Source organism: Ostrinia furnacalis, unplaced genomic scaffold (genome assembly GCF_004193835.3).
Source record: "Ostrinia furnacalis isolate ACB-3 unplaced genomic scaffold, ASM419383v2 OfSCF4915, whole genome shotgun sequence".
Classification (NCBI taxonomy): Eukaryota; Metazoa; Arthropoda; class Insecta; order Lepidoptera; family Crambidae; genus Ostrinia; species Ostrinia furnacalis.
In genome coordinates, this window is record NW_021135154.1 from 129,392 (window position 1) to 144,639 (window position 15,248).

Genomic DNA, 15,248 nt, shown 5'->3' on the forward strand with positions numbered 1-15,248 from the left:
CAGCTTTGTTTGTTGCTAGGCAACGGTTTATCTTTTTAATTAGCGTCAAGTGAGATTGTCATGTAAACAGATAAATTGATTAAATACTTTTTAGTTTCGATCAAACTTTTTCAGGTTTCCCGCCCTCTGTTGCCATGGCAACCGTTTAATGTCAACAAACGCGCCAAACCTGTGTTGTGATTGTGAAGTGTTTGTTTATAAAATAAAATAATAATGGTAAGTACAATGTGAAATATTTGCTTATCGTCATCAGTAAGTGTATTATGCAGCTGGTACGAAATGTAAGTACGAATACCAACTTCCATTCCAAGGTCCAAGATCGTACATCTTACTAAATTTTCAAAATCCTTATGGGTACTTCTCATTTACACTCAAATTTGATGGTCACACAATAATAGTTTATAAACGGTAGAAGTTAAAACAATACCTTTGAAATCAGATGATAAAATATCTATTTAGCTACATACAAAATAAATTTTATCGTAATAGAAGCAAAAATAATACGAAAAAATCACATGAAACGATAAAAAACGGGGTCATTTTTCGCGTTCTCATCGTGTCACACCTTCGGTTGCAATGAAACATTTGGTTACTGCACTCACAATTTTCATTCAATTTGTGTGTAGCATATACTAAAATCATCGTAATTAAATATACTTTCCACACAATAGTCAAAAAAATATCTTCTTATAATTATTTTGAATTGAGAAAGCAAAATACGTTGGTCACACGATTTTAGGTACCTAAAATTTTGAGTAATAATACAAGATTGCCGTTAAACCGAACACCATGAACCAATCACAGTGTTCTATTCGGTTAACGTCAGTCACGCTTCGACCATTAGGGAGGTGAGATCGGTCGATCGTCGCTCCGCAAAAAAAATACGTAGCTTTTTGTGATTGTCCATAGACATACCGTCGCTTGCTTGAACAATATTTTCTACCTCTAAAATTTAAACAATTTAATTGAAACTTTGCCATTGAAAACTTAACATGTTAGACTTATTTGTGTAGTATTCAACTTGAACCGTTAAATTCAAATTTAAGGATAATTCATAAAAAACTAAAATTTTCGTCACCTTCGTGGCATCACCTTCGTGGTGTTTTATACACGAAGGTGACTTTAGGCCACGAAAGTGATTTCTTGCTTTGGTTTATTTTAAAATATAGTGACTGATGTTTATGTTTTTACAATATTTTAATAACTAATAAATTATAGGTACGTGGTAAAGTAGAGAATCAGATCAGTATATCAATAAATAAATAAGGGCCTCGTATTTTTGTTGTCTGTCTGTATGACTGTATGTATGTCTGTATATGTGACTGTGTATCTGTTTGTAAGATAAATTTAATCTGAAGTTTGAGTTAAAAGTTGTACAACAAAAATACGAGACAGGGGGCCTAAATAAAAAATATATTTTTGTTGAGGGACTGATAATCAGTTATAGTTCTTTTTTATTGAGGTACTGATAATCCGTTTTTTGCTTCTTTAGCATTTCAGAATGCCAACAGTGTCACCCTTAAAACCAATTGCGTAGAATCTTGTAACTTAGTAGGTGACCTAATCGGTAAAATTTTATCTTGTATTCAAAGTCAAAGTCAAAGTCAAAGTCAAAATTTCTTTATTTGTTTGGACTAATAAATAGTTCTTACAAATCGTTATTTTGCTCTTAAGGAGCCTCTACATGTCTCATAATCTTTTTACCCTACCAGCGCTTCGAGACCAACATTTGGCAATATTTAAGTAGGTACCTATTTATATTATGTTAATGCTATTTATCTATGAAAATAAGACAAAACATATGTTTAATAAACACTTAAGAGTCATTTAAAGTAGTAAAGTTTGAAAAAAATATTGCTGTGAAGTAAAGAATCACTTTCGTGGCATCAAAAAATTCAAAACGTTAAATCTTCCAAACGAGACTCACTATTTGACTGATTTACTGAGAATACAATCTTCACATCAAACGCTACAATTTTTGTTTACAAAAAGCTGAAATAAGTTAGAAATAAAATTCGCCACGAAGGTGACGATGAGAACCGTGGCGATGAGAAATACCCTTATACCTAGGATCTTTGCATGTCGCATGCTATATGCATTATTTATACAATACTAGCAATGTTTGGTTGATGGGCCACTTGTCAACAATCTTTGAAAATAATAAACGTAAAGTAAAATAACTAAGTTCAAGAGTTCTCTGTTGAAGCACTAATAAAATGTAACAGATCCTGTCGCGCTCGAAGCCAGCAGCCGACAGTCGCGGCAATACGGGCAGCAGCTCGGCCAAGAAGAGCTTCCCCGAGCTCGAGGACTTCGTGCACAAGAGAGATTATGTCGGAGCACTCACTATGCTCGAGGTAAGCCTGTGTGTGCGGCCCTACAATACCTAACCTGATAGTTTAGAAGCGGTGAAAGTAACAGGGACTCAGGAATAAAAAAAACCAACTTCATTGTACCGTAAAACTTGACTTTTCGGCTCCACTCGGCTACTTCACCAGAAGTTACAGGTTCGATGCCTGTTCAAAAATGTGCGTTTATTGAATAGGTATTCTGTTTTGTTCAGCATAGGCTTTTTTCACCCCACGACTCAACTCTTTATCTATTTCTTGATCAAGATCTTGCAAAACACAGTTTTGATCAACGTTTTCTTTGTATCATAATATGCGTTACCTTTAATGTTGTTACCAGTATTTTTTAATTTGGAATTAGATACTGTATAATATGTCCGATTTCTTTAGTTCCTCCAACACGAAGGCAACACAGAGGTTTGGGCGGACGCGTGGGCGGCGTGGTGCTGGTTCCACCTGGGCGAATACAGACGAGCACTTGACGCCTACTTACGTGTGCGCAGTCGGGAAAAGCTAGATCCGCGTGTGGCTGATCACATCGCCTTGGACGTCGCCGTCTGCTACTTCTACTTAGGTTTGATAACAAAAACATGAGGCAATACTGTGTGAATGGCATGCTGCTAGCTAGCTCAATCTAGCGAGTACAGGTGTGGCAGACCACGTCATTGACTACTAGTTCTAGTTTAGGTTTGATTCAACTTAAGATACGAATACGAGTGTATGTACCTACCCTGGACGAAGTCTGGTTAGACTCAAGACTAGTCTGGTCAAATGGCAGAGTTTAATGCTATGCTGAGGGATACCTCAGATTAACATTTTGTTTTTAATAACTTAAAAAGAAAATACTGTTGTGTCTGATTCTTACTGTCGCAAAAGTACCTACATTATAAATTTTACAGGTATGTACAAGGAGTCACAAGAAGCGGCTGAAGAAGCACCTAAATGCGCGCTCAAAGTAAGTGTCGTTCTTTTTCGGAATATTTGAGGGATATTGTGTGGATTTGTAGGAGCATACAATTTCTTTCTCCAGACGCGTCTGACGTTCCACTTGGCACACAAGCTTGGCGACGAGGAGGCGCTTATGAAGGCCCACGCGGCGCTCCGCGACGTGCCCGAAGACCAACTGTGCCTGGCCTCTGTGCACTACCTGCGGGCCCACTATCAAGAAGCCATTGATGTTTACAAGAAACTACTGCTGGATAGGCGGTATGACTCATTTAGGAAAATTTTTCATAACGGCCGGCTAATTTTGTCCTTTAAGTTTCATGATTGTCAGAATACGAGTAATGTATTTTTGAGTACGATTTACAGTTAAATATTTCTTCAAAACATAGTCACTTTCTCAAAATATTGGAAGCTTTTTATCGAAACAATTATTGTGTCCCACGTTGGGCGCCAATTTGTTTATAACGCTGAAAATGGTGATCCAGCTGTAAAATAAAAAGCCTTCATACATAGACTTTTAAAATTGTACAGTTACGTTTATCTTGTTATTCCAGATATAAGCGCTATGAAAGAGACGATATGGATTGGATTAAAGTGTTGAATCATTCTGCTGGGTACCTTTAATTTTATTAAGTAAATCAACAAGTTGATAAATTATGATAGAGCTTAGTTTTATTTGGTTAATTATTTAGAAACATGTAGGTAGTTTGATTAATAAGTAGCCCATCAATATAATCGACAGAAACGTGAAAATAAATAACCACTATAGAAATAAGTTACATGTAAAAAAAACGAATGATTTGACAATAATGTACGAGTATGTTGTCAGGAACTACATGGCACTGAACGTGTACGTGGCTCTGTGCTACTACAAACTGGACTACTACGACGTGTCGCAAGAGGTGCTGGGGGTATACCTGGCGCACCACCCCACTTCCACCGTGGCCGGCAACTTGAAAGCTTGCAATTTGTTCAGGTAACTATGTTATTGTGAAGGGATTCGTCATGTAACAGAGTCACAACACCAGAATTTCATAATCAGATCATTCATGCTCCAGCTCCACTGCATGAGAAAGACCCTCTTTAATTTATCAGACCTAAATTAATGGAGGATTTATACTACGTACTTTCACTAATCATTAGAGGTAGAATGACTTTGTTCATTTGGATAAGTTGAGTCGATGAGTTTAAGTATTGCAGTCCCATGAGCTTTCAATCGGTCCTCAAAAACATATTTATTGACAGATTATACAACGGCAAGGCCGCAGAATCTGAGCTAAAGCAGATATCATCCGATCAGCACACGTTTGGCCAAGATCTGGTGAAACATAATCTTGTGGTGTTCAGAAACGGCGAGGGAGCATTAAAGGTATCGTACTAAAGGTGTTAGGTATAATGTGAGAATGGCTGAACTGATCTGGCTAATGTTTGTTTTAAAATATCATCGTAGTCGTTGAAATCAAATACATAATATTTTTTTTCTCAGGTTCTACCAGAATTGGTAGACGTAGTGCCCGAAGCTCGCCTCAACCTGGCCGGCTACCGGCTGCGGAACAGAGAGCCGTTGGAAGCCAGGGCTCTGCTGGAGCCACTGCAAGCCACCTCGCCTCTGCATTACATCTTGAGGGCGGTTGTGGCTGTTCGACTCTACAATGAGACTGGTGACGTAAGTGAAAATTTGCTATTATTTTATCTTAGCATGATTATCCCTTAAATATATCTGAAAACCAGTTGAAATACCTGAAATGGCAAACCCACTCCAGATTTTTGAACATTCAGTTTTGATTGGGTTAAGGGCCTTGCCACACTGACTGACGGATTATGATTATTATGCTAGAAGATGCAAATCGTCCGTCATATTCGCCGACTCACTTCTCTTCATTCATTTATTTGCACTCCATTCTAATTTTCTCCAACTAGTATCTGTTACTAACTCTACTCGCTTGTATTTCTTTAATCGAAATACAATTATAAGTTACGTAAACTACTTAAGTACTTATTATGAGTTCGTTTCAGCCAAATGACGTCCACTGCTGGACAAAGGCCTCCCCCAAGGTTTTCCATAATGAACGGTCCTGCTGCGTGTTATGAGGATTTTGTATTTATTAGGTATCTCTCGTTTATAAACAGATAATAACTGTCAAGTAGACTTTAATGTTGGTAAAGGTAATCAATAAAAGGTTATTCCCCCAAGGAGGAACAGATGAAGCTAGCGCAGCAAAGCTTCCACCTCGTAGGCAGTTCAGCATCGGAGTGCGACACGATCCCCGGCCGGCAGTGTATGGCGTCCTCGTACTTCCTAGCGGCGCAGTTCGAGGAGGTGCTGGTCTACCTCAACTCCATCAAGAGCTTCTTCGTCAGCGATGACACTTTCACCTTCAACTACGCGCAAGTAAGTACTCTCTTGTTTCCAGTTCTAGTTGTACAGTATTTTGTGTGTAGCATCAGGTTTCAAAGATTCAAGGACATTTGTGATATTGTGATATTTTTTACCCTATCGTTCGTTTCAGCCAAATGACGTCCACTGCTGGACAAAGGCCTCCTCCTATATTTTTACCCTATATTCTCGTGAAACTAATAAATGTGCAGTTGGACACTTCGATCGCCACGCTAAATACATTTCAAAGTTTTTTTAGTCTTTCTCTATTGACAAACTTAAGATGTCATAACTAACTGGTACTATGTCATGCTGATGCAGCAGGAAACTCTTGGGTTTGTATTGGTGGAATGCTATGCGATTTGATCGCAAAAAGTAGAGCAGTAAATTGATGAGTTCTCAGATATAGGACCAATAAAAAAATTTAGGGTTTTGCTAAATACCAGAATGCTCCTGACTTTCATATCTAGTATTTTGGTTTTCTATTTAACTTTCTCTGTCATCTCATTTTATTCCTAGGCCAAAGTGGCAACAGGGTTCTACCGCGAAGCTGAGGAGTGTCTCCTCGGCATCCAGGATGATGGCATACGAAGCACGTTCACGTATCAGGCCTGCTTGTGCCGCTGCCACGTCATGAACCGAGACGCAGCCCTGGCGTGGGAGATATGCGTCAAGGTAAGATTTCTTCTTGTCGCGTCGACAACAAACCTACACAGCGTCAGCCCAAAACTCCGCCACAAGAATTGCGTTGTCAGTAGCCTTCATTAAATCTTCCTACGTGCAGTTGTTTGGGCACGCAGGGCACGACATCAAGTGCTTCGTCGACTGGGGAATAAAACCACAATTGCACCCCAAGTTTGTGCCATCCAAGAATCCCCACCTGAACAAATTGTCCTTACTACGGCCGACCTGCGTCCGAAGTCTATTTAAAGATTTTCTACTATCATCAATAGAAAGAAAATAATTCATATTTTTCAGGGACTCATGTACTAATAGCGTAGAGAGAGAAAGAGACACCTTTTTCAATGTTGGTGCTGGCTTCTTCTAAATGAACTCGAGTTACCTTTTTGCTCTTTCTCTTGCTTGTTGTCTGGATTAAACCATTTATTTTCTTGTGTGCGTCAGTCCGCTGGAACTCCTGACAACTTCGCGCTGCTGCAACTGGTGGCCAATGACAGCTACCGCATGGGACAGTTCCTGGTGGCTGCTAAGGCCTTCCACATGTTGGACAGGTCAGAGTTTTATTCTTAACAAATAGGAGTGGAATTTCTTTAGCTTTGACTAACGATACTGAGAAAATATTAGACTAGGCGCAGACCGCCGATTTTTAGTTGGCCGATAGGTGGGCACGATTCTAATTTGTATGCAGAATCGGCCAATACCAAATCGGTGTAATGTGCGTACTTTCATGCATATCCGTACTGATTAACTAAAATTCGGTGGTCTGCTGCACCTAGGCTTAAGGCCTTCAAGACACAAGGATAGGCATTTCCTGGGCCAGCCCGATTCATTTAAGTCATATGCACCCCTTGGAGATTCACACTAGTCTTGAAGTTATTCAATGGTAAGATGTTATATTGAGTTTACTATCTATCTAGGCTGGATGGAGGGCCAGAAATGTGGGAAGGTCTTCGCGGGGCAGTGTGTGGATGCGCACAGGCCGCCGCCGCCAACAAGCCGCACGCCGCGGCCGAAGTGAGGGACGCTTTGTCGCTGCTCAGAGGTAAGAATCCTCCTTCAAACAGGTTCCATGACAACATAAGTGACTGGGGGATGCTTTATTGTCTCTGCCAAGAGAAAAGGGTACTGCTTCGAAATAGGCCACATGTCACGATAAAGAAATAAGGTTCCTTCTTCTTCGTGACAACCTCAGAAACCATTCCGGTTTACCACGTCACGTATGAATAGAAGAGGAACGTAGTTACATTTTATTACATACTCGATAAGTCAGAGCCAAACTTAGTGCCAATGTTCTCTACCAGTCAACCTTTAGGCCAAGCAAAAATTAGAAACATTTTTCACAGTCTAAACGACCAAATGGTACAAGTTATCTTGCGATGCCTATAAAAGAAACTGTAAATATGCCAAATTACATAAAAATCTGAGATTTAAATAGTTTTGGGCATATATGGGTTAATATATTGATTGATAGTGAAAAGGTGTAGGAATCGCTAGGCACGTGTCTTGGCTAAACTCGATAACGCTTTTTCTCTACATTTTGGGTTTTTTATAGCTTTACATAATTTTTTCTCCAGGTCCCCGGGCTCACCCCCGAGCAGACCACATTCTGCGGCCCATCACGCGCTGGGCGCAACAGAATCGGATCCCGGTATGATCCGAGGGCTGCAAATTGGCCTAACGCCAATTTTGCATTTTCGTAGTTTATAGTGGTCAACTAATAAATAGTCGATAGAACCATTGTGTTTCTTTATCCATTTCTTCTACATATTAGTTACTTTTTATAGCTTTTTATGCCTTGTTTGCGTAGATATTTGAGTTTCTTTTTCCTAAGAAATTAAATTAGGTATGTTCCCAATAACTCGATGTAAATGAAAAAATCTATGATGAAGTAGCTCTCAATACAAATCGTTTACCCAAATGGACACAGGAAGGTGATGGATGTGTGAGTCACTACGTATTGAGTGCTACTCGGTATCGTGATTGCGTTCCAAACATACCACAGAGGAAACTTAAGCTGGTTGCACACTGAGAGCAAAACTTTATCGAAGCTTAAGGCTGAGTTGCACCAACTAACTTTAACCATAACTATAACAATAACCGGTATTGTATGGAGTTTACAGATTTTTAAAATTAAAGTAAGATGGTGCAAATCAGCCTAAGTGAAACATTTCCTCATTATACTTAAGCTAAGCTAAACAAACAAAGGTTCGTTCGTAGTCTGTAGCTAGCTTTAGAACTTTATATGATGAAAGCGTGGAATCCAGAATACAACCTAAGTCGTAAATCATACAAGTATTCATGAATGACTGAGACAATTTTCCTTTTTCGCTGCTTAGAAATATGTCTAAAAGTAAATTGAAGATATTTTAGTTATTTCAAAGTAATAACAAGTTTCAAAGTAAAGTTCCTTGAACATGTTAAACTGCGTCATCTAGTCCAAAAATAAGTAAAGCTTGTTTTATTATCGGATGATAATACAAAAAGTGATTTGTAGACATGATTATTATGATTATTTCGTCCTTTAAACCCTACAACTGCCAAAACACTGAAAGGTTTTACCAAACATGTTTATTTAAGTTACTACAGTATGAGTTTTTTTTACAGTAATAAAAAATGCATCTTGACATTTTGTGTTTCTGGCCATATTAGTGTTGATTGAAGTCGCAGGGGGTCAATATAGATGTCCACGCATCTGCAATAAAGTATCACTCAGTTTCTGTGTTCAATAAAATCATTTAGGATGATGTTAATAAGGTGTAATATCCTGTAAGTTCATTTAAAATCGCAATTTACCAATTTGTACCCATTGCAAATTCTGTTCTCAATAGTTTCTTGGCACTGTGATTGAAGATAAACACGACTTTAAAGCAAAAAAAGTCGGCGACTTCAATCGGAATACTTATTAAGCTATTGTATGTAGGTAATACAAAATTGCAGGTAGCAAGGACCAATTTACGTTGACGAACTTTAAAATTATTAAATGATGAGAATCTGCTTTCTAGGTAAATAAATATCAATTCAAGAAACTTTACATAAAATAGTAAATATCTAGCATTGGAAGAATTTTGTACGTTACATAGACTGCACTACTTATTTCGATCATAACATTGTATGTTTCATTGAATTCTAAGCCAAAGCCTTATTAGGGTAATGGGAACACGCTTATTTCCGAACGAGAAAAAAACGTTGACTTTAATTCTCGTGATTAAGGTTTAAAGGAAAATGTTGGTCAACGCAGTCGTCAATCTTGCTGCGGACATTGCTCAATCCACGATGTACTGCTTGTATAGATATGAAACTAGTATCCTTCCATATCCGCTTACATGACTATGTATGGCTGGGCGCTTGAATATGTATACCTCGCAAATTGGCTGGGGCTAACAGATTAAATTGGTTCTACCACATAAATAAAGGTTCGCATGTTAGATAGAGCTTAAAATAACGCACCTAAGTTATCCAAGTAATACTTGAAAAGGAAACAAAAAGTACCGCAAAAAAATGCTTTTATTTATTTTTTAAAACTATACATTATATTTACATTAAATACGTAATACAACGCGTCAAGATCAAGTCCGTAGACAACAGTCAAAGCAGTACGAAATAAATAAACAATCAATTTGTAGTTCCGTGCGTTCGTGCGAGGTCCAGTGGCGGCGCTGTATTGAAGACGAGGGCTGTTCTTTTCTTACCAACATAATAATACTATCAACTGCTTAAACCGTTCCTATATCAAAAATAAGGACCCTAAAAAATTCCAAATTTTTATCTGGAATTGACAAGGTCCGGGACGGTTTTCCAGGCTCTATACCTCGGTCGACAATACAACGGGGTGGGTCAGCGGGGGGGTTTAGCCCCAGGGGTGGGCGGCGGCGACGGGGAGGGTGTATCGCGCGACGGGGGCGGCCACGGCGACTGGCGCAGGCGCAGCAATAACCTTGGCCACGGGCGCTACGGCTACGGGGGCCTGGGGGAAACAAAAATCTGTTAAAATGGAAAATTTTAACAACATGTCGGCAACACCCATAATTGTATTTAACAGCTCGTTTACTGCATTTAGGTCACGCCCTATTCTTTTACTATTGTCTCATTTGCAGTAATTGCGTTGCATTTTTAGACTAATAAAGTTCTTTACAAACACATTATTGAGCTAAAACGGAGTCAGTAGCTCTTTACAGTTGATGGTTTTGAGTCGGAAGTCAATCGTTCGTTTGCGATACACACGGATATTGTATGACGACTGCGTTGGAATAAAATCTCATTTTTTAAGAGCTCTTGCCTCTTAGCCGAGAGTTAAGAGCGCTTTCACATATTATAGGCGTTTTTGTCACGTTGCAGTAATAACATGGATACGTCCATACATATTTATGTAGCGCAGCTTACGTGGATACGAGTCGCGCTACTGCAGCGCGACTTAGAAGCGCTACAGTCGTGCGACAACAACGCCTATATGTGAAAGCGCTCTAATCAAGATGGCTTACCGCGTGAGCACCGCCTGTCCTCTCCACCACAGCGCTGAACCTGTTGATCTTGTCGGCGGTGTAGGTGACGCGGCGCAGGTGCCCGTCGGGCTCCACCAGGCTGTAGGAGCCGTGCACCACGCCGTTCAAATATCATTGAGCCTTTAGCAGAGAGTACTCAAGATGTCTTACCGCGTGAGCACCGCCTGTCCTCTCCACCACAGCGTTGAACCCGTTGATCTTGTCGGCGGTGTACGTGACGCGGCGCAGGTGCCCGTCGGGCTCCACCAGGCTGTAGGAGCCGTGCACCACGCCGTTCAAATATCATTGAGCCCTTAGCGGAGAGTAATCAAGATGTCTTACCGCGTGAGCACCGCCTGTCCTCTCCACCACAGCGTTGAACCCGTTGATCTTGTCGGCGGTGTAGGTGACGCGGCGCAGGTGCCCGTCGGGCTCCACCAGGCTGTAGGAGCCGTGCACCACGCCGTTCTGCAGCGTCTCTTGCTGGTCCTTCTGGTCGCCGGTGTGGGGATCCGACACGCCGTACGAGAAGCTGTAGGCTGGGTTAGGGTCTACAGGCTCCGCTCGGATAACCTGAAATAGATGAGGTGTAGCGAGAAAAGAAATTTTAAGGGTTTAGAAATAAATCTAGGCTGAACATGGTGTTTGAAAACTGTAGGCGCTGTGTTCTGTCGAATCGAGGAGTTACGGTTTGGTGGAAAAGTACTAATAAAACGCAAAGTTAAGTGCGGCTATACAAAATTTTATGTCCCTTCAGAAGCACGAAGATTCCTCCCATGAGGCCTTTGGCGATCGCCATCACTGTGATAAGCACAACGTGAATATAATTTTCCCGGCGCGCCAATGGCTCGTGTGGCGTAGTGTCTGATCTACAATAGAAGCAGAGTAAATACAAATGAGTAGGTCATCTTCATAGAAACGCCCGAGCGCGGTTTGTATGTGAGCGCGCCAATACGTATGCGGCGCGCATGCACACACTGACAAAATTTAGCGTTGATTGGCGGGGTAGTTGCTCCGAATTTTGTCAGTGTGTGCGTGCGCGCCTCATACGTATTGGCGCGCGCTCACATACAAACCGCGCTCGGTGCGTGCGATGACCTACTCATTTGTATTTACTCTGATAGAAGCATGAGATGCATCGACTTACCGGCGCAGCGATGGCTGGGGCGGCGTAGTGCGCGATGGCCGGCGCAGCGATGGCTGGTGCCACGTGCGCGGCGTAGGCGGGCGCGGCGTACCCGACGCCGCCGTAGATGCCCGGCGCCGCCAGCGCCCCGGCACACGCGCAACATAACAGAACTACCTGCTTTTAAAGATAACTAGTAGTTAGGGAGGCGAGGTAGCTAAATGGCGTAATTCAACGGCGCTCGAGTATTTCAGACTATCCATTTTTTTTTACTAATCTGATCGTCTATCCTAGGCGCGCGTCACTACATATAGAGCTAAATACTTTACAAGGTTGTTCTATTAGGTCTAAGGTATCTCTCATAAACTGCCACGCTCGAGTATTGCCGAAAATTCCCCTATTCGCCTCCCTAACTATAGCTATTAGTTGGCGCTGACAGGTCAATAGGTATGTGATTGAATGTAGCTTTTCAATTTTGAATATTTTTCTATCTAAAAAAAGTCAAGATGCAAACTAATATTTATTAAAATCATATTATAAAAATAATATACCTGTCGGCCGTTTGGTGTAGTGGTTCAGAACGGACTACTATGCCGAGAGGTCCCGGGTTCGATTCCCGGCCGGGCAGAAATTGAAATGATGAATTTTAATTTCTGTGACGGGTCTGGGTGTTACTATGTATAATATGTATGTATTTAAAAAAAAATTATATAAGTAGTATATCCGTTAAGCTAGCACCCATAACACAAGCATTAAGTTGCTTACTTTGGAGCTAGCTGGCGCTGTGTGAAATTGTCCAAAGATTTATTATTATTTATTATTAGTTGGCGCTGACAGGTTAATAAGTATAGTCTGGTCTGTGAGCACGTAGAATTTTGTCCAATGACCCCAAGCTACCCATCCTTATCGCTCGCGCTTATATTGCTATTGCGCTCGCTCACACACTGCGGGTGCCAGTCACACAGTCGCGACAGCAATATAATTAGGCGCGAGCGATAAGGATGGGTAGCTAGGTCATTGGACAAAATTCTACGTGCTCACAGACCGGGCTTTATGTGATTGAATGTAACTTTTCAATTTTGAATATTTTTCAATCTAAAAAAATTCAAGATGCAAACTAATATTTATTAAAATCATATTATAAAAATAATAATTTAACTAGTTCTAATAATAACCAATAATTTAAAGCCAAAATTATGATGAATAAGAAATTTTTTTGCGAACAGATGCGTACAAAAGGCACAACTAGTACAAAAGACATCAACGCGTTAGGGAAAGTTTCCCTAATAAATAAATCAATTAATTTTGAGTTCCTCGTTTCAAATAAATTGTAAAATAAATAATGTATTAAATACATTCAGCATTAATTATTTGACTTCAAGTTAATTGAAAGATTTAAATAAATAAATATCTATAAATATTATTTACGCTTAAGAAATTTTTATTAAAACAGTGGCTACAATTTATGAAAACATTTTCGTAAAATATTGAAAATGAAAATCGTACCTTAGCGAGCATGGCTGGCGTGCGCTCGTCGTGTGTTACAAAGCACGTGTGCCGGTTTGAGCGTACGCGCAGCTTATATGGCGGCGCGCGAGGGAGCGCATTACTTGATACACATTTCGCAACCAAGGATACTGGCACGTGTGTCCCTGCGTTACAGGCTAATGTGCTTTAAGGGTAGTTTTGATTAATGGCTTCAAGGTAAGCGGTACATACTAGTTATGTTAATTATTGCTTCTATTTCTATAACTATATTGTTATAATACTCATGTGGTCAGAGTTAGAACTTAAACAGAATTTAGAGTCATAAGACCTTTAAAAAACGACAAAAGTCATGTATTTTGTTCCATTATACTGTAATGATTATAGGATTATCATAATCTTTAAACTCTATATTATACTTACCTGCATTCTATCTTCAAATGAAAAATGTAAATGATGGTTATGATGAAACATCTTAAAAATATTACTAATGTTATAGATACGAAAATCACTTTATGTCGGTTACATTGACGCATCTTGAAATTACAAAGAGACATTTATAATTAATATTTCTGAAATAAGCACGTGCTTATCTATGCTGCTGAAAATCAGTCATGTCAGGCAAATATTTTTTCCCGAAATGATTTTTCGTAATATGCGATCGTATCATTTATATGTAATTTACTAATTTTAACTTATTTATAAAAGCGTTTCACTTAGTAGCTACTGGATATCAGTACCTCTAGTACGAAAAACTTTCGAGTTCGTTTCGTTGCGTATTCAAAGTGTCATCGAAAAATTTTGTATGAAAAATTAAACAGCGCCCCCTAGAGCGGCTATAATATAGGGGGCGCTGTTTAATTTTTCATACAAAATTTTTCGATGACACTTTGAATACGCAACGAAACGAACTCGAAAGTTTTTCGTACTAGAGGTACNTATCGATGAGAGAACACGAGTTGATGTTGTAACTGTACCTCTAGTAGGAAAAACTTTCGAGTTCGTTTCGTTGCGTATTCAAAGTGTTATCGAAAAATTTTGTATGAAAAATTAAACAGCGCCCCCTAGGGCGGCTATAATATAGGGGGCGCTGTTTAATTTTTCATACAAAATTTTTCGATAACACTTTGAATACGCAACGAAACGAACTCGAAAGTTTTTCCTACTAGAGGTACAGTTACAACATCAACTCGTGTTCTCTCATCGATATAATCGCATCTTCATCTGTGTTAGGTCCCAAATACAGCAGCTACCAGTCCATAACTTTAGGCAGATGTTTTTAATGTATCTTTGTACTAAATAAGAAGTTAATAGGTTTATAAAATGCATTCATGTAGTATTTTTAACCAAACAGCACTAAAAGCTGTTTGATCAATAGATGATCATTGTGAAACTGATAGAATTTCAGATATAGAAGATCGATAAGTTTCCAAACAACTGACACCTAAAAAAAATTCGTCATTATTATAACACAATAAAAATAGGTAACTAAATGTCTAAATTATAAATCATAACTAAGTAGCAAAGTAGGATGACTCATTTAAAATTTAATCTCTACAAGACTAGTAGTTACATTCACAAGAAAACGGTTTAATCATTTATTTCAAAGGTTTAATTAATCACTATAGTTTAAAGTCTACAGAGATTGTACATATAACTCGTCACCTACATCAGATTAATAACACCTAGAATTTCATAGTAAATTGCGATAGCGCCCAACTCTGTTTTCACGCCTGGCTTCATTACCATAAAGTTTTCTTGAAAAGTTGTTAGTAACTCTAACTATCTTAAAATCTTGACATAATATG

General features: G+C 39.4%; 2 protein-coding genes across 5 annotated transcripts; one reads left to right on the forward strand and one right to left on the reverse strand.

Annotated features, from left to right (window-relative positions):
• The first annotated feature begins 179 nt into the window (after positions 1-179).
• On the forward strand, positions 180-8,083 carry Ttc26 (tetratricopeptide repeat domain 26). Of its 2 annotated transcripts, XM_028314883.1 has the most exons (14): positions 180-216; positions 2,226-2,357; positions 2,739-2,922; positions 3,248-3,303; positions 3,379-3,554; positions 3,848-3,907; positions 4,123-4,269; positions 4,539-4,662; positions 4,780-4,959; positions 5,488-5,685; positions 6,190-6,345; positions 6,796-6,902; positions 7,269-7,393; positions 7,926-8,083. In XM_028314883.1, the coding sequence occupies exons 1-14, from the start codon at positions 214-216 to the stop codon at positions 8,003-8,005; spliced, it is 1,728 nt and encodes a 575-aa protein (XP_028170684.1). In that variant the 5' UTR covers positions 180-213; the 3' UTR covers positions 8,006-8,083. The 2 variants fall into 2 exon arrangements, with proteins under 2 accessions (XP_028170684.1, XP_028170685.1); XM_028314884.1 differs by lacking the exon at positions 3,848-3,907.
• Positions 8,084-8,903: 820 nt separating this feature from the next.
• On the reverse strand, positions 8,904-13,560 carry Cpr64Ac (Cuticular protein 64Ac). Of its 3 annotated transcripts, XM_028314839.1 has the most exons (5): positions 13,462-13,550; positions 11,977-12,135; positions 11,172-11,402; positions 10,160-10,315; positions 8,904-9,043 (listed from the first exon to the last, which is right to left on the reverse strand). In XM_028314839.1, exons 1-4 carry the CDS (start codon positions 13,471-13,473, stop codon positions 10,199-10,201), a joined length of 519 nt encoding a protein of 172 aa, XP_028170640.1. In that variant the 5' UTR covers positions 13,474-13,550; the 3' UTR covers positions 8,904-9,043; positions 10,160-10,198. The 3 variants fall into 3 exon arrangements, with proteins under 3 accessions (XP_028170640.1, XP_028170641.1, XP_028170639.1); XM_028314840.1 differs by lacking the exon at positions 8,904-9,043 and having other exon boundaries at positions 9,838-10,315; positions 11,977-12,132; positions 13,462-13,560; XM_028314838.1 differs by lacking the exon at positions 8,904-9,043 and having other exon boundaries at positions 9,838-10,315; positions 13,462-13,547.
• Between the last annotated feature and the right edge of the window lie 1,688 nt (positions 13,561-15,248).

Bases quoted from the DNA above. Each gene is read 5' to 3' on its own strand.
- Cpr64Ac (XM_028314839.1), bottom strand. The intron at 11,403-11,976 runs GTAAGTCGATGC...CATCTATTTCAG, and splicing joins CCCCAGCCATCGCTGCGCCG to GTTATCCGAGCGGAGCCTGT. The intron at 10,316-11,171 runs GTAAGACATCTT...TGTTTCCCCCAG, and splicing joins GGACAGGCGGTGCTCACGCG to GCCCCCGTAGCCGTAGCGCC.
- Ttc26 (XM_028314883.1), top strand. The intron at 3,304-3,378 runs GTAAGTGTCGTT...TTCTTTCTCCAG, and splicing joins CACCTAAATGCGCGCTCAAA to ACGCGTCTGACGTTCCACTT. The intron at 6,346-6,795 runs GTAAGATTTCTT...TGTGTGCGTCAG, and splicing joins CGTGGGAGATATGCGTCAAG to TCCGCTGGAACTCCTGACAA.